At 47.7% G+C, this 24,160-nt stretch overlaps 1 protein-coding gene across 1 annotated transcript in view; it reads right to left on the bottom strand.

Annotated features, from left to right (window-relative positions):
- Window positions 1–18,626, bottom strand: part of VOPP1 (VOPP1 WW domain binding protein) — a 93,584-nt gene extending 74,958 nt beyond the window's left edge. The window contains exon 1 of the mRNA XM_017516422.2: window positions 18,384–18,626. Coding sequence (XP_017371911.1) covers window positions 18,384–18,437 — 54 coding nt within the window. The 5' untranslated portion in view covers window positions 18,438–18,626. The remainder of the gene's footprint in view (window positions 1–18,383) is intronic.
- Between the last annotated feature and the right edge of the window lie 5,534 nt (window positions 18,627–24,160).

Genomic DNA, 24,160 nt, shown 5'->3' with positions numbered 1-24,160 from the left:
ATTAGCCCTATGGTGAAGCATTATAGAGTCACTTTCGGGCTCGTGGGTAATTTTTAAAGAAATGGAAGTGCTCACGACAGGAGGATGCGCAACTGCTTACATGTTAATGACCAGTGCATGAAAACTGTGCAGAAAATGGCTGGAAGGAAAACACGATGAAACGTTAATGGCTGCTGTCTTGGAGGGGTGAATTACGAACGACCTGTTTTCATGTGTGCATAATTTTTCTACTTTCCAATTATTCCAAAACTAGAATGCATTAGGCTTATTTTCATAATAAATAAAGCAACGAAATTTTAGTCAGAGACTACATTGGCTTGAAGAGATCAGGGCAGACTTCCTGGAGAAGGCTGTATCTAAGATATGAACTGAGAGACAGGCAGTGAGGACAGCCCGAGAGGAGGGAAGGGTATGGTGACAGGCAAAGCGGCGCGTGAGAGCATGAAGACACTGAGAGCTCCGGTTAGGCTGGCAAATTATTTCGCCCTGTTCTGCAGAGAAAACAACAAGCAGTGAGCCCTACCATCCCCCAGGCATTACTTCCCTCAGTGGCCACGGCATTCTTCCAGACTTCTCTCCAGGAAGGCACGCCGGGCTGTCGCTGCCAATGAGACGAGCAAGGCTTCACGTGAAATAAACCTATTTGCCACGCTTGCTGTAGTTTCATCACTCCTAGCGTCAATGGAAGTTTTCACTGACATCAACGTGATGCCCTGGAATGTTAGGACATGGAGCATCAGGACCCCACATGCACCTGTGCTGGCAAATACGCCCCACAGGGCTGGAACAGCACAAAACGCTTTCTCTTCAAAATCGGGTTCTGAATGCTCCCGAAAGCTTGCCTCGAAAGTCAATTCTCCCATCAGAAGCAAAGAATTAAATGCATAAACACTTGGTGCTTCTTTCCCTCAGGAAATCTGTCAATAAGCTCTGGTCTAGTTATTCCATTTCCAGCAATGGAATAGGTCATCTTATTTTTCCCGCTTCCCTTAGCAAAAAGGGAAAGAAACCCCAAGAAGGGAAGGGTTCCACACAACGGAGGTGGAGGAAGAGGCCCTCTCTTCTATCTTACACGCAGTAGCAGGGAAAGCAGAAAAGGACGAGATTATCAAATACAAAATACATGTTGAAGGCCGGGCGCCAGGTGGAACACTTGAGGTCAGAAGTTCGAGACCATCCTGACCAATATGGTGAAACCCCATCTCTACTAAAAATACAAAAATTAGCCGGGTGTGGTGGCGGGCACCTCTCGCCGCAGCTACTTTTGGGGCTAAGGCATGAGAATTGCTTGAACCCAGGAGGCAGAGGCTGCAGCAAGACCAGATGGTGCCACTGCACTCTAGCCTGCGAAACAAGAGTGAGACTATGTCTCCAAAATAAATAACAGGTGTTAACAAGGTGTGGAGGCAGAGGGAAAGCCCTGGGAGCCTGGTTAGCCAGGTCAGGGACCAGTGACACCATGAAAAAGGAAGCGGTGCGCCCACGAGGGGCGAGGTCTGTGCCGACGCTAGTTATTAACATGCACTGCATGGCCGGTCCACTGAAGGACTGGGGAAGATAGGCAAATATAAGCACCTTTTGGATTTAGAAATAGCAATGACAGCAAGAAGGTAGTTTAGCTGGTTTTAAAACTTCCATATAAAATGCCTCTCCTCCCAAGAAGCTCAAAAACGCTGTTCTCTTCACAGTCTCTAGAAATGGGATGGGAAATATTTTCCCATTTCTGTCTTAAATCAAATGGCTGCCTCTATCAGAAAGCAGATGACACACATTAAGGATGCCAGCTACCCTTTATTAGACATCATTACTTTTCGAACCTACACATTCACACAGGATCTCCATGCTTACACATGCCTACAACACAAGCATGGTTTTCACAGGGTGGCAAATGAAGCCTAGGGAACCGCTAAGTGACTGATGCCTCAAAAGAAAGTGCTGGAACCAGGCCTGTGTGGCTCCAAAGTTGCCCTTGTCCTACCACATGACACTGCTCCCAACACTGGCACTCAGGTCCTCCAAAGGCAGGAGTCTGGTCTCCAGGTTGCCAGCCCACGGGGTTCATGCAGAGGCCAGCAAGGAGGCAGCACATGGAGTCTGTTTTCCCGGGAGACCTCCCAATGGGCTGAGTCACTCAGCCGTGCTTAACCCAGAAAGGTGACAGGGCACTATGGCAACACGACAGGATTTCCTAGGCTAAACTCTTGAACCCAAAGGAAAAATCATACGCACTGCTAGCTGCAAACTGCTGACAAATGCTAGGGCACTTTAGGAAAAGACATGCGACCAAAATCTGTCCCCTGCATCAGTCCAATAAAAGTCAGGCGGGGGCTTTTTGTCTGGGTTTGTGTTGCTACAGCAAAAATGAAAATCCTTGACAATATAATTACAACTGTCAATCTTCCTAAAATAAACTTAGAAACATTCAAGGAGTAACGATATAGACAGACGAGTTAATTATATCTCATAATCTCATTCCCAATCTATGTGCTGTCCTGGCAGGAGGCACTGTTAGAAAGGAGCTGCAGTCCGTCTGTTATTCAGGCTGGTTTTAATCTTTAGATTCATGAATTTGGTTTTTCAAAAAGGAGTTTGTGGGGGACAGTTTTTATGTAGCCCCTAACAGTCCCAAAACCTAACAGGATTTTACTGGGGATACATCGTCACTTCTGCTTTTGCAGCTCTTGGAAGGAGTCACCAGTAAAAACCTTTTTAAGGGGCCTGCTTCCCAGAGTGAGGAAGGAAAAGACTGGCCTGGGAGCCGCAGGCTGCCTTCCTGTGATACAGACCCAAAGGTCACTAGGCTATAAACTCCAGCTCATTTACCATAAAATAAATAATATTTACACGATAGATCTAAGCCTAACAGTTCTGACTTTGGTTTAAATATTTCCCTTAATAAAAGCAATGATATAAATTGGGGGGTCAAAAGTAAACACTTCGCTCAACCCTTCCGGAAGCTCCCACTCCCTAGCCTCAATCACTGCAACCCCACCCCCCCACCACACATGGCAGCTTCCTTCAGTCACATCCCAGATAAAGAGCTCCACCCTCAAGCCCTGGTTCCCCTGATTATCTCTGTGCCCCTTCCCCTTCACTCTATACACACACACGCGCGCGCGCGCGCGCACACACACACACACACACAGGCGCACACACATACATGCATGCACACGCATGTGTGCGCACACACACAAACTCACACTCACCCCCTTCCTAGGCCTGGCAACCAGGCATCCTATCCTTTCAGGCTCTGCAGCTGCACCGCAGGGCTGCCCCCGAGTATCTCCTGTTCAGCCACACAGGCTTACACTGCACCCCTCAGGGGACACCATTTACAAGGACCAGGCTGAGGCAGGCATGTCCCGGCGGGATCCATCTTGGCCATTGCAGCTGCAACCTGCCCTGCTCAAGACTTAGGATACTAGACCTCTTTCCTTCCCATCCTTCATGGTTGCCAAAATGCAAAAGCTTATCCAAAATTGGGATTACTGGTAAAGAAGAGAGACACAGAGGTATGCCACTAAGAGTTTTACCTCTTACTGAGAGACAGGCTCTAAAACTTCTAAAGCGGCTGGTCAATCCTTAGATGAAACAAGGTCACACACCGGTGATGCCTGCTGCCTCCTTACCTAATACAGCACTTGGTTGAGGGAAAGGGCTGAGGAGTCGCCACAGCCGCCAGCTCCCTCTTGTACCATCTAGGATCTCGCAGGGCATTGAAGAGCACTGGGAACTAACTTAAGGGTGGTTGGAATTTTTCCCATAGGCCAACAGGGCACCATTAGTGGATTTCAAGAAGTCACAGATCAAAGGTTTGAGAAGCTCACATGGACAAAATGGAGGAGAAACATCCCAAGGAATGTACACATGGAAAATGGCCTGGACTGAGTCAGGTATAGAGAAAGCGGGGCCTGGGAGAGGCACATTCTAGAAACTTTAAGGAATAAAAGTCACAGAATTTGGGTTGCAGGGGATGCAGGGATGGCAGGGTTTCTGGAGCACTGTCCTGGGTGGGTGGCGGTGCCACCAACTGAGATAGAACCAATGGGTGGAGCTGGGGGAAGGGTGAGCTCTGTCTGCTTCAGATATACTGTCCGAGGCCTCCAGGCCACCCTCGAGGAGGTCTCCATTAGACAACTGGGTCAATAGGTGTTGCAGCTCAGTGGGGAATTCTTGCCAGAAATATAGATTTTGGAGACATTCATGTAAATAGCTGTTACTGAAGATTTAGATGTAGATGAGATTCCCCAGGATTTTTCGCAGAATGAGGAGAGGAGGAAGATCTCATTCAAGTCCAGGAGACATCAGCATCTGAGACTCAGATGAGGGCCTGGGCATGGAGGAGGAAGCCATCTAGGTGACTGCTTTCTGCCGCATCTCACTGAGGAGAAAATCAGGTGAAAGGTGCTGTTTACAAATTAAACCACTACACTGAATCATGCCTCTACGCCAAAAGAAAAATCCATCGGAAACTTAAGTTACACAGAGAAATATACTTTTAAAAAGGAACCAGTCTTAAAATAAAATTCCAATCTGCCTGCAGAACTTGGAGAAGTAGTGGAGGGAAAAGGAGAGAAGGAAGCAAAGCACAGGGGGAGGGTCGAAGCCTGAAGGGGGAAGGGACAGGAGAGGGAGGGTGCTCTGCATGGACAGCTTGCCTCCCTGGACTCCTGACTATCCCCAGCTCAAACGCTGGCCCCAGGGAAGCAGACTGGATGACAATTGCTCACTTTCAGCACCACTGTTTCCTAAAATGTGAAAGCTGGCAAGAACAGCTCCAGCTGCCTCTTTTCACTGTGCAGGTGACCTCTGTTAAACCCCTTAACTTCCCAACCTCCGTTTGTGCATCTATAAAATGAGCGGCAACACGTGGCTTCCAGGGCTACCGTGAGGGACACAGCAGGGTAACCACTAGGACACTGTCCAGCGTACTTCAAGTGCCAGGTAAGATCCAGCTCTTAGGGGTCATGTCACTTGGGTCTAGGGTATTGTTCTAAACAGCCCTTCTCCTTTTCCTAAGTATAAAAGCTCCTCAGGCATAGGCTCCTCTTCATTTCCCTAGCCCACACCTCATAATTATTCAATATGATGGCAGTCATCAATTACCATTGACACAGCAGGGGGCTCTGCTGGTAATATAATTCTTCATGAGAATTTTGAAAGAGTAAACTAAATGTTGCTCACATAGTTCCTGCTTACCAGCTTTTCCGGGACTGCAGCAGCACACACACTGCTCATGCTGGACTCCTTTCAGTGAGCCCTGCTGATAAACACAGCACAGAGCAGATAAATAGAAACTAATGAATAACCCCAACAGCCATCACCAAAACTCACTTGTTTTCTTTTCCATGTGTTCTAAGATGTTTCCCCGTAGATTTCCCCTCCCTAATAACCTCTATATGGTAATGGGAACATGGGTGTGTGCGGGAGCCTCCCTGCTGCTCACCTGCGAGGGGTCCCCAGCGCCTAACATACAAAGCCAAAAGCTGCTTCGCTCACCCAGTGCCCCTGAGGGCAGCTTCTGCTCTCTCCCAGCCACCTGCTGGGCCTCCTCTGAGACCTTCTGAACCCAGTCTGACGCAAAGGACTGGCCAAGTGCAGGCTACCTAGCAAGGCGGGGGGAGGCGGGAGAGGCAGGGGCTCAGCCCAGCAGGACGATGACCCTGACTCACTCCACCAGGTCTCAAGGCCACAGTGAGCCTTGCCTTTTCCTTCCTGAGCCACCCTCCAGGACACAAACCTGTTCATCCGCTTCTGGATTCCATAAGCCAAAATTCTCATCTTCTAAATTTCCACATCCTATTTATAATAAAGACACATCACTTAGGATAGCATGACTGAGTTTCTCAGTCTCTTAATAACCAAAATGCATAACGTGAACCATCAACAGGAACTCCCTCTGGGCCAGGCCATGATAGAACCTCAAAGAGGAAAACGCTATAATTTTATAAACTTTATACACTGAGGCCCTTAAGAACACGCTCTGAAGTCTGTGAAAACAAATAAACCTAAAAATTGTTTGAACCGCTTCCCCCCGAAAAATACATAAAGCTTTGAGAGAAATGTGACTGTGATCTGAGTCACACATGGCTACAATTTATGTTTCTCAGATTATAGATTAACTCGCTTTCTTCTTTTTCTTGTTCTGTACATTGACTAAAGAGAATTAAACGATGTCAGGGTCAAAAGCCTCCTGCCCTCTGAATTAATGACCCTTGTTGCAGATTAACTCCCCCTTCATTGCCCTGCTTCACTTAGACCAGATGACAGAAGAACCAGGACTATTACAACCTCTATTAAGAAAACATTAAATGTCCTCTTCCCAGAAAGAAATAGCACCTGTAGACAATCAAATTCTATAACATACACACCAACCTCGTAAGAATAAAGTTGTAATCCTGCTAAAAACTTCACTGTCTTGGCCCACATAAACAAAGCCTTCACTTCCTACTTCGGAAAATGGACTCCATTTCTTTGGAGTTGGTGTTTCCAGATGGTCTATGTACCGTACACTTGAATAAATGCTCTTTAAATCAGGTTCTGACCCCTTTCATTATTTTAGGTTGGCAAGTCAGTCCGCTGAGGTTTGAATCCTACGTCCGACTAGTGAAAATCTTGGGAAAGCCCCGGTCCACTACAAAATGCACAGGAGGGCAGCACGGAGCCCAGGGCAGGGGTGAGAGGGCTGCACAGATGAAACACCATGTGCTCAAAACAATGCCTGCCACACAGCAAGCACCCGCTAAGTGCTGGTTATCACAATGCCACCATCATCTGGAGAAATAAAATAAAGTTGGAAAGTTTAAAAAAATAATCAAACATAAGATGTTTCAAGAAAGTAAGGATTTTTAAAAACCCCATATGACAGCAAGAAGGCTCCTATGTCTGTTTACATCTCCATCGGTGGCTTGACTTCCAATCTGAAAATAATGACTCTTCAGGACCCATCTAACGCCATCCCACCCAAAATGAGTGTCACATTAGGAAATACTGGAATACCATGGGGATGCGAAAAGGAAGGGGTCAAGAAATGCGGCCCGGCCCCTACAGAGCAAAACACAGAAATAAGAAGGACATGTTGGATGCTGACTGTTTGCATGTTGTGAGAAGCTGCTGCAACCTACACGCAACCACAGGGCAGGACCTAACTCGGAGAGCAGAAGGATGGAAGGTGTAGCGAATGTGAGGGTGTGCAGAGCCTCTGACCCACCCAGGCCCGGGGACTCCCACAGGAGGATGCCTAAGCATGCCAGATAACGAGCCACCTCCAAGTCTGCACTACATGAACTGGGCTTCCTATCAATGAGGGCTAAAGACATTCTAATCAATGTGCAGTTTAATAAGGACTCTGTGGGGCACTGTAAATAGAGACAGACAAGAAAATCCTTCAATAGACAGTGGAATAGCAATGCGTGGGGTTGGAAGGACAGAAAATGAGATATTTGTGAAAAAGTGCAAAGTTCCAGTTATGCACATCAGTAAGTGCTAGAGAGCTGCTGCACCACAGAGGGCCTGCAGTTAACACTGCTCTTAAAAATCTGTGTACTTAAAAATCTAAGGTGTAGATCTTATCACACACAATAATCATAATAATTAGAGAGCAGGAGGAAGCTTTTAGAGGTTTATGGCATAAATTGTCGAGGTGGTTTCACCGGTGCAAACTCATCAAGTTGTATACATTAATTACGTGCAGCTTGTTGTATGTCAAAAATATTACATACCAAAGAATGTTAAATTTTAAGAAAAAAAAAAACCTTCATATTTTTAACATGTTCTTTATACTTCCCCCAGACAACTACATGAAAACTCATACAAATAATATGTTTCCTACCTGCTAACTTGTTCAGGTGTGCACACCTGCAGGGGGGACAGATGATGCTTTAATCAGGGAGAGGATTCTGCCACTCCAGAAACACCCTGTTAAAGTCAATTCCAGCCATCTCTGCTCAGCCTGCAGAGAGCCCAGGCATCCTTGTTCATAGGCTACTGTGCTGTGTCAGGTGCTATGAAGTCTCTTCACCTCCCAGATCTGCCCACCCATCCATCCCACCCCAGGCTCCATGTAGACAATGACCGAAAAGACAGAGTAAAAGCTTCAGACTCCAGCCTCAAACACAGCATGGCTACAGGGTGAACACCAAACCCTGGTATCATTAGTAAAACTGACTGACAAAGAAAGAGCTATTTGAGTGTTCTGAGACCTTTTCAGCAATAATAATGCAGAGTTGCTAAACACCAAAGGAGAAACAAAGGAAAGGTCAGTGTTCAAGGTTAGAGACAAGACAGCCTTCCTGAAAAGTTTAATACCACCCTGCATTTCCTTCTGAAGACATAATTGCATTAATTTTATTTGTGCCCAAGCTTTGCAAACAACTTAGCTATATATAAGTCAGTAAGTGTCCAGTGGACAGTAAGGGTTTCTTTTTTAGTCTGGTCCCTCATCCTCTGGACTGATGGCTTCAATGGGATTCTGAGCCATCTGTCAAAAGAAGAACCATACATACAAGTGAATTCTGATAAACAGGGTGGGAGCTAAAAAAGGTACTGATTCTAGTGGTGACAATCATCACTAAATAAATCCACCCCCACCCTCGGCAGCTTCTCTGAATACATCACTAGGTCACACTGACACTCAGAAAGGGACCAGAGACTCCTAATCAGGACACCTACCCTTCCCATCTTATGGAAGAACATGAGCACTGCCCATTAGCAAGCTTCCGAGAGCAGCTGCTGCCCCCAGAGCTGATGGTGCCACTGGACCGACCAGCAGGCCCCCACGGTGGAAGGACTCTCATGCCTGGCTCAGCTGACCAGGGCCCAGATGTTGTGATTTTTGAAGTCCAGCCCTTTTCTGCCAGGAAACGATAAAAGCATCAATTGTGTCGAGTAACCTGTGATCTCAATTTGTTCAAGGCTCTCATTATGAGAGAAAGCCTTTTCCCTATCTGCAATTTATCTTCTCCTGCAATTCAGAAAGTCAGAGGTGAATCTCAGCTTCCACTTTGGTGACTAGCTATTAATAAAACCACCTCATATTTTTCCTGTGTCATTCTACCAAGAACTCAAAGCATGAAACAGATCTATAACCTATGTTAATGAGTCCATCCCAACCCAGGACATGTGCAGAGGAACCGGAAAGTTCTCACTCACTCCACCGCCCATGTCAGCCCCACCGAAGAACCTCAGAACATGGCAATGAAGTAGAAAAACCTTTACTGACCAGGCATGGTGGCTCACGCCTGCAATCCCAGCACTTTGCGGGGGCCAAGGTAGGTGGATCACAAGGTCAGGAGTTCAAGACCAGCCTGGCCAATACGGTGAAACCCTATCTCTACTAAAAATACAAAAATTAGCCGGGTGTGGTCACGGGCGCCTGTAGTCCCAGCTACTCAGGAAGCTGAGGCAGGAGAATCGCTTGAACCAGGGAGGTGGAGGTCGCACTAAGCCAAGATTGCGCTACTGCATTACAGCCTGGGTGACAGAGGAAGACTCCATCAAAAACAAAATAAAACAAAACAAAACAAAAACCTTCACTGGCCAGGCGTGGTGGCTCATGCCTGTAATCCCAGCACTCTGGGGAGGCCAAGGCAGGTGGATCACCTGAGGACAGGAGTTCAAGAGCAGCCTGGCCAACATGGTGAAACCCCATCTCTACTAAAAATACAGAAATTAGCTGGGCATAGTGGCGCACGCCTGTAGTCCCCGCTACTTGGGAGGCTGAGGTGGTAGAGTCGCTTGAACCCAGGAGGCAGAGGTTGCAGTGGGCCAAGATCACACCACTGCACTCCAGCCTGGGCAAAAGAGTGAGACTCTGTCTCAAACAAAAAATGAAAACAAATAAACCTTTATCAACAGTAATTTCCCTACAATATCCATTTCAAGCCATATATTTTTTGAACCCCGTGGAAAGCAGAGTAATGCCTCCTCCTGCCCACAAAGATGTCATCGTCCTAATCCACAGAACTTGGGAATGTCACCTTAGGTGGCAAATGGGGCTTTGCAGATGTGATTAAGGTAAGGCTCTTACAATGAGATTATGCGGATAATTCAGGTGGGCCCAATGTAATCTGAAGAGTCTTCACAGTGACAGGGAGAGAGAGATGCACGACAGAAATCAGAAGATGCAGTATTGCTGGCTTTGAAGGGGAGGAAGGGACCACCAGCCAAGAAATGCAGGCAGTCCCTAGATGCTAGGACAGGCCAGGAAACCGAGCCTCCCCTAGAGCCTCCAGAAGAAACATGGGCCTGCTGACATTCTTGAATCAAGCCCAGTGAGAGCCATTAGGGCTTCTGACCTCCAGGGCGGGAAGATAACAAATCCGGATTGGTTTAAGCCACCAAGTTTGCAGTCATTTGCTACAGCTACAATAGGAAATGAATGCAGAGGTCACGGCAAGTTCTTCTCTCCTAGGCCAGCAGCCTCACTCTCCCCTCTGCACCTGTCCCACATGTCCTACTCCCTCACCTCACTCCCGTGTCAACCTCTTCTTTTCTACCAACATGCCTTGTTTGTTTTCCAATCCATCAACCCCCTTCTAACTCTACACACAAGAAATGATCCTAACTCAGCCATCAAAACAATAATTCCCCCAACTCCTCTCACTCCTGGCACACTGCCATCCTGCATCAATCCCCAGGTCTGGCAGCCACCTTTCTACCTCCCTGCTGCCGTGCTGACAGAGGGCCAGACAGGGCACTCGGCTGTACCCAGGACTGTTGGAAGTGCTCACTCTGCACCCCGACCATAGATGCTCTGAGATGCACATGCACAGTCTCCCAGGGCCCTCACCATAACCGCTGTGTGACCTGCACCATGACCTGGAGGCCAAGGTCTTTCCCACCTTACCTCTGTGGCTTACTTCAACACAAACTTCCCCAACATCCCACCGGGGTCGCCGCCCTTTTCCCACTGAACTTCAAGTCTATCTGCACCTTCCCTCTTGATGACTTCCTCATCTCCTTCTTCACACCCCCACTCCCCTTCCTGTGGGGAACCCAACCGTGTGAATACTTGCAAAGCGAGTTTCACAGGACGGGTGGTCAAGCCCAAACACAGAGACGCCTGAAAGAGGGAAGCTGAGATAAAGTTGAGTCAGGATCAGAAAAAGGAGAATCCTGTTAAAAGATAACCAGCTGATAGGAATTAGGAAACCCTGCGGTCACAAGGAACGATGTCTTGATGTAAACGTTTTTTATGAGCACCAGGAATGACCATTACCTTTTACGACCACTGATTGTATGTCTGCCATCCTTACTGCATAGAGTATGTGAATTAGTGTTCTGTTTTTTCTCTTACACTGACGTAAACCAGAGCCTGAAAAATGTATATAATCGAAGCCTTTGAGAAATAAAGTTGCTGGTGGAGAACTATCTCCTCAGACCTCCTGACCCCGCTGTCCTATCTCCTTTTCTTCCCGCGCACCCCCCACTCAAGTTAGAATGCTTTTGCTGCTCGAGAGCTCCCGCAAGACCTTCCTGAGGTTAACTCCTACACACAGGCTTCTGATCCCATCCCCCTCACTGTGCCAAACCCTTCTGGAACACACAGGCCCTCTAGCAGCTTAAGGTCTAAAGAATTCACAGAAAAAAACAAAACAGGCAATTAGAGTATCTGAGCTCAGAGCACCTGGGAGTAGCTTGCCCAGGTCGGGCACCTAACTCATACCTGAGTGAACAATCAGAGTGGCCTTCCATGACACCACCTGAGGGTTTTCAAGTATGGTGGGAGTTGAAATGGCAAGGTCAGAGGGATGGGAAAACAGGATGAGAAACTGTGGCGCCTTCGGGACCCAAAGCAGTCGGTTTGGTCTGCAGGGCTGAATGAAGATTTCTGATCCTCATCTGTGCATCAGAAGCAATGTGCATCTGTTAAAAAATAAAGACGCCTGCCCCAAGTGCTGGTAATTGTTCAAATCACCCTACTTCATTCTAATGTACAGCCAAAGCTGAGAAAGGTAGGGGAATCTCTGCAGACACCGAAGGCTTTCCAAGGGTGCCCCTCCATACTGCTAAAGGACTCGCATTCCAAACATTCATGGTCCATGAAGCAGACTCTGTAAGTCCGCTTTCCTAAAGCTGACTGCCTGAGCCGCAGGCCCTGGTCCAGATGCCGGTCAAGTGACCGTGCTAAACCGTGCTAATTCCCCCTTCACAATCACCCTCCCCCTTTACAAAGAAAGGCAAACCTCCCTCCCATTTCTAGTCTTACTGGAACGTGCTGATCCAGAACTAAAAACTCTCCAAGGTACTGATCTAAGGCCATTGAAAATACTGGTAGTGACACTGTTAAAGAGAAATGGTTCTGACACTTGTCAAAATGGTAATGCTTTATTCAACACTATTGCAATAGGGGTCAATCTATTGCAACAGAGGAGAGGTATAGCTGAATAAACATTTTAAAAATTAATTCCGATACACACTTTGTTACAAAAAAATGACAGATCAAAACTAGACTTTCAAGGATAAATACATATTTCATTAGAAGAAAATTCTGCAGAAAAAGTAGACATTCAAAAAGGGAATGCTATATTTGCAACCATTAGAGATTATTTGCAAATTTTTAAAAGAATGATAATCAGTGTCAAACTGCTAATGGTATATAGATTCTACTGGATACATTAAAAGAGTGACGTTATGGTTTAATTTTTAATAATGTTTACAATACATGAGAAATCAAATCCATTTTAACCACTTAAAATCTGTGATAAACAAAATCACACAGGTTGAGTAACCCTTACCTGAGACGCTTGAGACCAGAACTGTTTTGGATTTTGAACTTTTTTTGAATTTTGGAATATTTGCATATACACAGTGAAGTATCTTGGGGATGGAACCCAAGTCTAAACATGAAATTCATTTACGTTCATGTATACCTTACATATATAGCCTGAAGGTGATTTTATGCAATATTTTTAATACTTGTGTGCATGAATGATGTACCACATAAGGTCAGGTGTGAAATTTTCCACCTGCAGCATCACATTAGTGCTCAAAAAGTTTCAGTACTCAGGATGAAATTAACTTATTCTTACAATTTGATCTTTTTTAATTTTTTCAAAATAAAATCCCAACCAAACTATTTTTCCACTTTGACTAGGAAATGTTGATCCCTGATTCAAATGGATTAATGCTAAGTGTCCTTTTTCTAGGACCAATCATTTTCAGATATTGAGGACATCCTGGTCACCATCCAGTCTAGAATTTTCAAACTGCAGCTGTGAGGATGGTGAGATGATTCAAAACCACCTCTAGGGAGAAACAACAGAAGGTGAGGCCTGGAGAAGAACACACACACGAAGGGGACCACACAGCTGTGTTCGAAGGCCGAGGGGCTGTCATTGTGATACTTCTGAAGAGCCCACGAGTGCAGACTGCGGACCAGGCAGAAAATACTGTCATTTCCCCTCAATATTACAAAAAAAAAAAAAAACACTGTTAACAACCGAAGTTGCCCCAAAAGTTGATACTTTGTCTTGAGAGACAACGGATTTTCATCACTAGAGGTGCTCCGCTGCCCTCCTGCCCTAATCCACTGCCTCCCTTTCTCCCACTGCCGACCTGCTCAGTTCCTGCCCACAAGGCCCTTACCCACTGACCACTTTACTCATTCAGGTGTCTACTGAGTCCCTGCTCTGCACCAGGCATGGTTCCAGGAGTGAGGATATGTCAATCAATAAATCAGAGCAAAACTTTGCCCCTAAACGGCTTACATTGTGGAAAGTAAATTCTGTCGTATTTTAAAGATAGTTACGGGATATCGTTCAGAGTAAGGTAGGCCAGAAAGAGAACTGGGAATAAATTTTAAATAGGGTGGTCAAGACAGACCTCACTGACAAGGTGACATCTGAGAAGCTTCCTCAAGAGGACATGACAGAGAGTTCTAGGAAACGCCCTTGCTCTGGGGAGCTAATCAAGCAAGCATTAGCCTAATCCTATCCTTGACATGTATTTTTAAGTCATTTACGCCCCCAGTTGGCCTTTATAACTGTGCCCAAAATAAAGGAAAACAAAGACCATGGAAAGCCCCAGGTGTGGGCCCAGTGCCCTCGGCCCTCCTCAGACACCTGGGGCCAGGCTTTTCCCGCTTCAGAGCAGAACTCCTGCCACCCAGTTCACCTGCTACTGCCACTTCTCACTGGTGACCACCTAGCCTCCTATGGAAATTCCAGAGACAGCAGATTCCCTGCAGTATTCTTTTTCATTCAAATTGCATATTGCTCAGTTTCTAAAAACTCTAAAGAGTGGGTGGGCTGAAAAGGTTTATTTCAGGAAATTGGCAGCCAGGGACTGCCACATTTGTTGGAATTCCAGGGCACAAAAAACATTTGGCAAGAGACAAAAAACACTCTTAAACATAACTCGGTTCTAATTTCCAGACTTCCAGGCGTGAAAATATACAGGACTTCAAAAAAAATACTCAGTATCCTTCTGATTTTTCCCTAGTTCAAAGATAATGTCCACTTTCCAACCCTGTCTCTCTCAGACACGATGGCTTCTTTTGCCTAATAGCATTGAAGCACAAGGCAACCTGGCTTAAGAGTTTCCAGCTCTTGGTTCCTGGCAAAGATCAGAAAGATAATGAGATCAGTCCCTTCACTAAAATGATTCTACCTCTTCGGAAGCAGAACCTAGAGCACTGGCACTGGTGAATTTTGCACTAAATAGTATACTACACACTGCTGGGCTCACTTCTGTAAGAACAGAGCCCTTCAAACAAACACTAGGTAGATTTCAAAAGTGTCAACAGCCAAAACTCTAGAAAGAGACTGCAGTGACAGTATCTAGAAAACAATGCACAGAACACAAAGCCCTGGGGAGGTGCACATGCTCAGGGCCTCATTACTCCTGGGGTGTAACTAAAGTGTAGTCAGTTTTAAAACCTTTTTTTTCTTTGAGTTTCCAAGGAGTTATTGCATGAAGGCCACTGGGAATTACTTCAGCAGGGCTACTAGGAGACAGCTTGGTACTTTCTTTCACTCTTCCTGTAAGGATTGTTTGCAGGACCTCACTTCAGCCAGCTGGCAGAACAGAAGCATAGAACCTCAGCATTTTATGAACCAAAAAGGCCTTTGAGGTTCCTCTTAGCCACCCTTGAGAATCTGCTACATTTGTGAACTAGGTCCCTAGATCATACCCAGCTGGCACAGAGTGACAGGGGAGAGGGAGATAAAATCAGGGCCCTCACTGGCTGCATAACCGAGTTAATAGAAAAGAAAGGTCACTCCAGTAATGAGCTTCCAAGAAGCCTCCCTAGGGGAGGGATGGTGCTGTCAGCTGCCTGGGCTTCAGGAGGGGAACACAACCAGGGTTTCTTGGGAGAGTCCTGGTGATGCCCACAGTCCAGGCACTGTTCTTAACAGCATCCGATTACACTCTTCAAAGTGTCACCGTTTGTAGGCCAAATCACATGGTCTTTCTAAAGAAGGATGACAGAGTTTCTTTTTTTTTTTTTTTTTGAGACATTGGCTTGCTCTGTCACCAGGCTGGAGTGCAATGGTATGATCTTTGCTCACTGCAACCTTCGCCTCCTGGGTTCCAGCAATTCTCCTGCCTCACCCCCTCCCCTCCACTGCCCGCCAGTAGCTGGGGCTACAGGTGCGTCACCACCACGCCCTGCTAAGCTAATTTTTGTATTTTTAGCAGAGACGAGGTTTTACCATGTTGGCAAGGATGGTCTTGATCTCTTGACCTCGTGATCTGCCTGCCTTGGCCTCCCAAAGTGCTGGGATTACAGGCATGGGCCACCTCACCAGGCCGGGTGACCGAGTTTCTAAGGGGCATACACTCTCCAAGCCCACCACTGACCTCGAAAGGCACTGCATGCAAATTCCTAACATGTTCCTGTTAGGAATGAACAGCATGCAAAATCCTAACATGTTCCTTCCTCCACAGGGCAGAGGAAGCAGAGCATCTCGACTGGGTATACACTGGAACCAGACCACCCCAGTTAGGATCTTATGCCCTCACATTTAACAGCAGTGAGACTTGGGACACATTCTCTAACACCTCCCATTTGGAAAAAAAAAAAAAGAAAAGATCAGAGTAATTGCTAGGAGGATTAATGAGAAAACATTTGCAACATGTATAGAAAAGTGCCTGGCAGTTACCCTGGAGCACTCTAAGAATGTTTGCTAAGCAAAAATAAATATGCAGTTCTATGTCTAACAGGTAAGTAAATTTTTATAAAGGGACAGTGAGGCAAGGGAGGAAAGCCCTACTCAGAACAAGCTTTGGATTGCCCTTCCTACTCAAGGAGCTCTCACTAACACAGACACCCTATGCATGTGAGATTCTGGATGGTGCCAGCTAGGGACAGGGTGCCGGGGGTGGGCGCAGAGCCACCACTGCCGCAAGGCCACCCCTTAATTTCAGGTGGTTTATGATCAACCACATGGCAAATTTAGACACTGAAACCAGCTCAGCCAGAACAAAGAGGCTAAGACAAATGTCCCAAGTTGCAGCTGGCAGTCAGAAGCCAGAAGCCACTAAATTGCTCCCGGGGTTGCTTTTATGAACTCAACGTGAAGAGAGCCATTTGCCACGGTAGGTGCTCCACACCTGCCATTGCACATCCAGGTATGTGATTCAGGACTTCAGAAGCATCCGAGGTACCATCAGAGCACCCCACGGGAGATGAAACATCTCAGCTACAAGTCCCTTACATGCAATTCCATGTGATGAATGATAAAGAAATCTTAATTACTCAGAGAGACGCTTCTCCAGCACAGACAAAAGTGGGTACTTAGGATAATCACCATGTCAAAGTGGGTGACACCACAGTCTCATCCGAAACAAAGACGGCCAATCATCTAATATTTGAGTTTGTGAAAGTATCACCTTGTGCATTTCGGTTTCAGTTTTACATCATGTTTCAACTTTGCAGACATGATCTGAACTCCTATTAAGACGATAAATTCTTACGTAACGAAACAACTGTTTGGGAAAGAATGGAGCTACTGAGGCCATCTAGGCTACCCAGAGGGCACAGAACCACTCAAATGGAAGGCCTGGGAGACATGGGTGACATAAACTAGCATGAAAGGAATGCTAAATAATATCAGCAAATGTCGATTAGAAAAACGTTGTAAGTATCCCTACATACATTAAGGTACACACACATCTGTTTTCATGTGATTAGTAGTCTCTGATTCACTTCTTTGTTCTCTATGGTGAGTCACTGAGAGAATGTGATTCCCAAGATTTAAAAATTCTGAACAAATGGAAAGAATGCAAGCAGAGGCACTCCACAAAAACGTTAAACATCGAGTTAGGGGGATATTTCTGAACAGAAACAGGAAGTCTTGGCTATAGCCGGGCCTGGTGCAAGGAGAAACTTTTCCGCCAGCCTCCCTTTCAGGAAAACTAACACTTTTCCTCCAACATTTTGTAATAATTACTTTTTAATAAAGGGCGAAGACAAACTAGTAATTTCCAGCATCAACCTTCAACTGTTAAGGAAGAGAGTTTCACAACTTCCTAAAACAGAGAGAGGCATGGGACTCATTACCTATTCACTTTGACTTCATTAATTTAATGTAAATTTCCTTCAAAATAATGAAGCTGAGGAGAAAGCTGAACAAGCCCTGATTCAGACTCGACACCCCAGAATTCCTCTAGTTCGCATTTTAAGGAACCTGCTTTAGCGAGAAGTGGGTGGCCGCATGCGACGATGCAGTTTCACAGCCAGGAGCAGCCGCGGTCCCCGCCAGGGCTGCCGCCACGGGCGCTCGAACCCAGAAGCCGCTCAACAAGTTCCCCGCCGGCTCCGGCTCCACACCCCAGCGCGCCAGGCTCTCCGCGGAATTTCCTCCCGCACCTCAAGGCTGCGCTTCTTTTTCACACGCGGAAACGCCTCCTCCCGCGGCTCACCCCCGCAGCCCCCAGCGCACCCGCGACACTCCCCACAGTCCCCTCCGCCCGCTCCCCCTCGCCCCAGCTCGGCCCCCGTCCCTCCCCAACCCCGAACCGCCCGGCGCCCCGAACTCTCCGCGCCTGCGCCGCGCCCAAGGACCCCCACCCCCACCCCACGCGGGGCTCCTCCGATCCTCGGTCCTCCGCGGCGGGGAGAGGGGGCGGACGGTGCACAAAGGTCACCCCGAGCTCGCGGAAGCGACCCGCGCGGGAAACGCGCTCGCCCGCAGGGTGGGGGCGGGGTGCGAGAACCTAAGGGACCACGAGAGGCGCGGACTGGGGCCGGGAGCCTCCCTGCCACCGGGGTCCCGCAGCTCCCAGCTCCGGGACGCGCGCAGGGCTGCGGGGCTGCGGCTCCACGTCGCTCCACCGTCCGCGCTCTCTGGGAAGGTCCTCTGGGCACCTCGGAAATGCGCGCCCAGCCGCCAGCATGGGGGCCGCGCCTCCGACTGCGCCCGGCCCCCGGTCCCTACCTCCAAGAGCAGCCCGAGCAGCAGCGCCGCCACCGTCGCCGGCTGTCGCCTCATGGCTCCTCGCGTCCTCTCCGGCGCGCCCGGACGCCGGGTCGCCGGCGCGGCTCGCGACTCGGCCCCTGCGCGGGGCGGGCAGGCGGACTGGGGCCGGGAGCCGGCGAGCGCTGAGGGCCCGGCGGGGAGCGGGCGTGAGCCCGGGCGCGCCCAGCAGCCCTCGCCGCGCTCCGCCCCCGGCCGCCGCTCGCTCCCGACACGCCCGGCCAGGCGCGCGCCCGCGGGCTCCGGGAACTGGAGGCCCGGCCTGGGGCGCGGCTGCGGGGCGCGCGCGGCCGGGGTGGGAGGAGGCGCTGCACCGCTCGCGAATGGGAGGGGGCTGCCAGGCTCTCCCTCCCCGAGGGAGGTCGCCCTGTCGCCCTTGAGCAGCCCCAGGAAGGCTTCTAAAAGAAGCAGAGTCTCCGCGGGAGGAAGCTGTTTCCCTGGGAGGTGGCCGCAGACGAACCCACTGCTCAGTCTGGCATCACGAAGCCGCTGCGCTCCTGGGTCTCCCCGCCGTTACTGCGCGCCGCGGGGGCGGTGCCCCCACACCCACGCGTGATGGGAAGGCGGCTGGGGGTGGGAAAGCCCACCGACATAGAAGGTCCCCACACCTCGCCGCTGCCTTGGATGTGGCTATTTTTTATGCCAGTGTCCTCCTACGCTGACCCTACTTGAACTTGGCCGTAACCTCCCCCGCCTTGCAGGGCACCCTCCGGCCGCAGACAACTGTGCAGAGTTCGCGCTGTCCTCGCCTCCGCTGACCCCGCCTCCATGTCCTCGCAGACACCCTTTTTCACAGCACAGCTCAGGTCCCACCTCATTCATGAGGTTATTCGGCGAACACTATCGAACTTGTAAGATGTGCCAGATCCTGAGCTGAAGGCTGAAAGGACAGGAAGACTGCTCCTGTCGCCTAGAGGGAGGGCGAGTCGCTTAAACCACCTGATGCGGAATGCTGAGTGTGGAGACCAGGCGGTAGATGCATCACAGAGGGGCATAAAGGACGTGAGCTGCGCAGCACAGGAGGCAGAAGGAGGGGGGCACACAAACAGATGTCACCCGAGGCAAGTCCCCAACGTTTTCCCAGCTTTCAAAGCCTCATTTGATTAATATAGAGCATGCACCATCTGACTGTACCAGTCAGAGCCAGAACTTGCAAGTAAGGCAGAAATGATGCTTTGGCCTTCAGTCATGCGACGCACTTGTCCGACAAGCCAGTCAGAGGTCATTGAACTCTAGTAGTTTTGATTTACTATTTACAGTGAGGATATTTTACAACTCTTTTAAGGGGAAAAGTTAACTTCTAGTCAACTAAGCTGAAAGCTTGTGGTCTGTGAGAGAGACAAATCTTGTTTCTCCAGTGGTGGCAGAAGAGATCTCATCCAGTAAAAATGCAAATGGACCGGGAAGGGTGGCTCCTGCCTATCATCCCAGCAGTCTGGTAAGCTGAGGTGTGAGATGCTTGGGCCCAGGAGTTTGCTAACACCATCCTGGGCAATATAGCAAGACCCTGTCTCTATTAAAATGTGTGTGTGTGAGAGAGAGTGTGTGTGTGTGTGTGTGTGTGTGTGCACGCGGGCGTGAGTATAAGGCAAATGACCCCTCCTGGGGTGAGAGTCATAACCAGCTTCCTATCTGATTTATCTGCTTCATTGCCAGCATTTCCTTTTTCCTCTCACCTGCTTTTGACTGTGCGCGTAGGTCAGTTGTGTGCATTCTCCTTTGAAGCACCTTTGCCATCCCACTGTTTCCCTCATTAATAGGTTAAAATAGAACTTTGACACGTGTTCACAATGTATTCATGTGCAAATTGTGCTTCTATCCCATTGTGAGCAACAGACTAGTGTCTGCCATAACCTCCCTCCTGCCTATCTCTGCCTAGAAGATGGTTTTGCTGAGTTCCACTTCCTGTAATTCATGCAAAGTTTCTTCAAAGTGTAAAATTAAAACTGTGACTCTTCTTTCCCCTCAGTCTGACACCTCTCCTGTGTGCTCTCCGGTCCTGAATGATGTGCTGGTTGCTTGCCATGGTTGGAGGATGGGGTGTGGGCCGACCAGCCAGGCTGTTTCTTTGAGCACAAATTACAAGGGCATCAGATACCACTGAGAAAGTTACAAGATAAAGAAAGCTGCATTTACTGCTGTTAAAGGGAGTGTGACTTGGGGTTAGAAGAAAGTCCTTGATTTAGTTGTTTGGGGCAGGACTGGACGTGTCCTGGTCTGCTCAGCTGCCCCTGAGGAGTGAGGACCCAGAGCCTGGGGCATGTGTGTTGCCAAGAAAAATCCCCAAAAACAAATAAGAGACTGGGCTTGACCTGTAGTTGCCCTACGAAACTGTGGAGTCTACATGAATGATGAACATGTATTTTATTTATTCAATAAATATTTATCTACATCTGTTTTGGGTCCAAATCTAAATTTTGTTTAGCCCAGAATCTAAATATTTGTTTGTCCAGAATCTAAATTTTGGATATTTAGAATAGGACTCATCAGTGAACAAAACAGACAAAGCAGCAGCATAAAAGGCAGAGTGGCTGCTCTCATGTAGATTTCAATCTAGCGAGGGGTAACAGAGAATAGAATAAATAAATAAATATGTAAAGTGCCAGAAAAATAAACTGAGTGAAACATTTGGAAGGTAGGGTTAAGTGTTATTAAAAATAGGAGGGTCAGCCGGGCACGGTGGCTCACACCTGTAATCCCAGCACTTTTGGAGGCAGAGGCAGGTGGGTCCCCTGAGCTTAGGGGTTCGAGATCAGCCTGACCAAAGTGGAGATACACCGTTTCTACTAAAAATACAAAGTTAGCCGGGTATGGTGGTGCATGCCTGTAATCCCAGCTACTCAGGAGGCTGAGGCAGGAGAATGACTTGAACCCGGGAGGCAGAGGTTGTGGTGAGCTGAGATCACACCATTACACTCCAGCCTGGGTAACAAGAGCAAAACTCCATCTCATAAAAGAGGAGGGTCAGGCCAGACCCCTGTGGCAAATTGCCAGGAACAGAGACCCAAAGGTAGGAGAGGGGGCAGAACAAGACTACTAATCAAAGCTTTGAGGCAGGAAAAATGGGCCTGAGGAATTTCCTGACAGGATCAGCAGGGCTGGAGTTCGGTGCTCCCCTAGCAGGGTATGACCTATATTCAAAGAAGAAATGGACACCCAGATTTGTAGTTCATTGTAAGGATCTTGGATTTAGTTCTGAAAGAAATGGGATATCATTTGAGGATTTTGAGCTGAAAAGTAGCATAATCTGGCTTAAACCTTAAAAGCATCCGCCCCAGTGCTGTGTAGAAAACAGACTAGGGGCTGGGCATGATGGTTCACACCTGTAATCCCAGCACTTCGGGAGGCTGAGGTGGATGGATCACCAAGTCAGGAGATCAAAACCATCCTGGCCAACATGGTGAAACCCCGTCTCTACTAAAAAGACAAAAATCAGCCAGGCGTGGTAGCGCACACTTGTATTCCCAGATACTCGGAAGGCTGAGGCAGGAGAATCACTTGAGCCCAGGAGGCGGAGGTTGCAGTGAGCCAAGATGGTGCCATTGCACTCCAGCCTGGTGACAGAGCAAGACTCCATCCAAAAAAAAAAAAAAAAAAAAAAGAAACAGATTAGGGCTAGGTTGGGAGGAAGCGTGGAGGGAAGGGCAGATGCTAGAAGAGCAGTGAGGAGATGAATGTGATGCTGATACCAGTGTGCTAGGGAAGTCCCCAAATGCCACTGGGACGCTGACATCAGCCAGTGTCTAGGCTCTCGACACCATTGCAAGGAGGAATTTGAGGATGAATTGAAAATAGTGAAAGTGTAGAGACTTATTGCAGAACAAAAAGCACACACTCAAGAAAGGGAATTGCTGGCATACGGAAGAGAGTTGTGCAAATGGAGTTTGGGGCTCCTACTACCTTTATGGTTTCTTTAATCAAGGGGTGGAATATTCATGAAAATTCCTGGGGGAAGGTGGAGATTCCTTGGAACTGTGATGCAACCCATTTTTATACCTAATATGGGTGTTGTTGGAAATGTTATGACGTTGGTGTGTGATTTAGTATGTTAATGAGTGTATAAGGAGGTCCTAGGTGAAATCTGGGTCAAACCCCGTGCAACGTTGGGTCCAGCTCGATTCACACCTTCATTTTTTGCGGTCTTAACAACCCATAGCCTCTAGTCACATGAAACTGCTCCCTGGAATTTTTTATTCTCCTGTGATCACCTTGTATTATTCTTGTGTCAATGTGGTCCTCATCATAACCAAAAAAGAGTCAACTTCTGTAAAATATTTGAAGAGATTTATTTTGAGGTAAATACGAGTGACAAAGCCCGAGGCACAGTCTTAAGAGGTCCTGAGAACATGTGCCCAAGGTAGCCGGGTTGCACCTTGATTTTATACATTTTAGGGGGACAGAAGTTACAGGCAGACATCAATCAATACATGTAGGGTGTACATTGATTTGGTCTGGAAAGGCAGGACAACTTGAAGTGGGGATTAGGGGGGCTTCCAGGACATAGATAGATTAAAATATTTTCTGTTTGGCAATTGATTGAAAGAGTTAAGTTATTATCTAAAGACCTGAAAACAATGGAAAGGCGTGTCTGGGTTAAGACAAGGGATTGTGAAGACCTGGTTCTTATTATGCAGATGAAGCCTCCAGGTAGCAGGCTTCAGAGAGAACAGGTGGTAAACGTCTCTTATCAAATCTAAAAAGGTGCCAGACTCTTAGCTAATCTCTTCTGCATCAGGAAAAGACCTGAAAAGGGAAGGGGAGTCTCTTTAGAGTATACATTTCCCCGTAAGAGATAGCTTTGCAGGGCCACTTCAAAATATGTCAAAGTAATATATTTTGGGGTAAAATACTTTGATTTCCTTCAGGGCCTACTATCTGTCATGTGATGTTATATAGACTCAGGCTGGAATTCGGTATTTATTGCTACAAAGAGTCTGTTTTGTCAGTCTTAAAATCTTTATTCTAATGTTACTGCTGGTCAGCTGTGCCTGGATTCCAAAGGGAGGAGGGTAACATGAGGCTGTCCCACTTCCTGTCCCATCATCATCACCTGAACTAGTTTTTTAGGTTTCCTTTGAAATTCCTTTGGCTGAGAAGAGGGATTCATTCAGTGAGTTGGAGTCTTATAATTTTAGTTTTGGTTTACACTCACACTCCCTGGTCTCTGCATTCAGCACTCTGTATCATAGTTGCTTAGGTGGCTATTTCTCCATTTAGACTCCAGGCAAGGGATGAGGTGATGTTTTGTTTTAAGTTTAGCCTAAAGTTCATACATATTTAAGTTCAACCTAAAGGTTTTTCTGTTCATGGTGAACTAAATTGTTAGAAATAAATTTTCAGTGCCACAAAAGAAATAGCACTGGAACATACATTTTCTCAGCAAGGCAATTTACTTCTATAGAAGGGTGCATCTTAAGGATGGAGCAATGCTGAGAGCACACCTGAACAAGGGAGGAGAAGGGTTTCTTATCCCTGATGCAGGTAGCCCCTACTGCTGCGTTGTTTCCCTGTTGCCTAAGCTAATTCTGACTGGCTATTTCAAAGAGAGCAGGGGTTCCAGCCAAAGTGGTGGGGTGAGCAGTTTTGGTGGGAAAGACAGTTATGGAACAGGTGACTAAAGGTGACTCAGGTCAGAGCAGAAGACAGGAGTGACTCAGGGCAGAGCAGGTGATCAGGGAAACGGATGTGAACTACTGATTAGAGCCTCGGAAAGGTTGTTTACCAAAACTAGGGGCAAG

Source organism: Cebus imitator, unplaced genomic scaffold (genome assembly GCF_001604975.1).
Source record: "Cebus imitator isolate Cc_AM_T3 unplaced genomic scaffold, Cebus_imitator-1.0 Scaffold586, whole genome shotgun sequence".
Lineage (NCBI taxonomy): Eukaryota > Metazoa > Chordata > Mammalia > Primates > Cebidae > Cebus > Cebus imitator.
The sequence above is the reverse complement of the archived record's forward strand: the minus strand, read 5'-3'. Positions and strand labels throughout refer to the sequence as shown.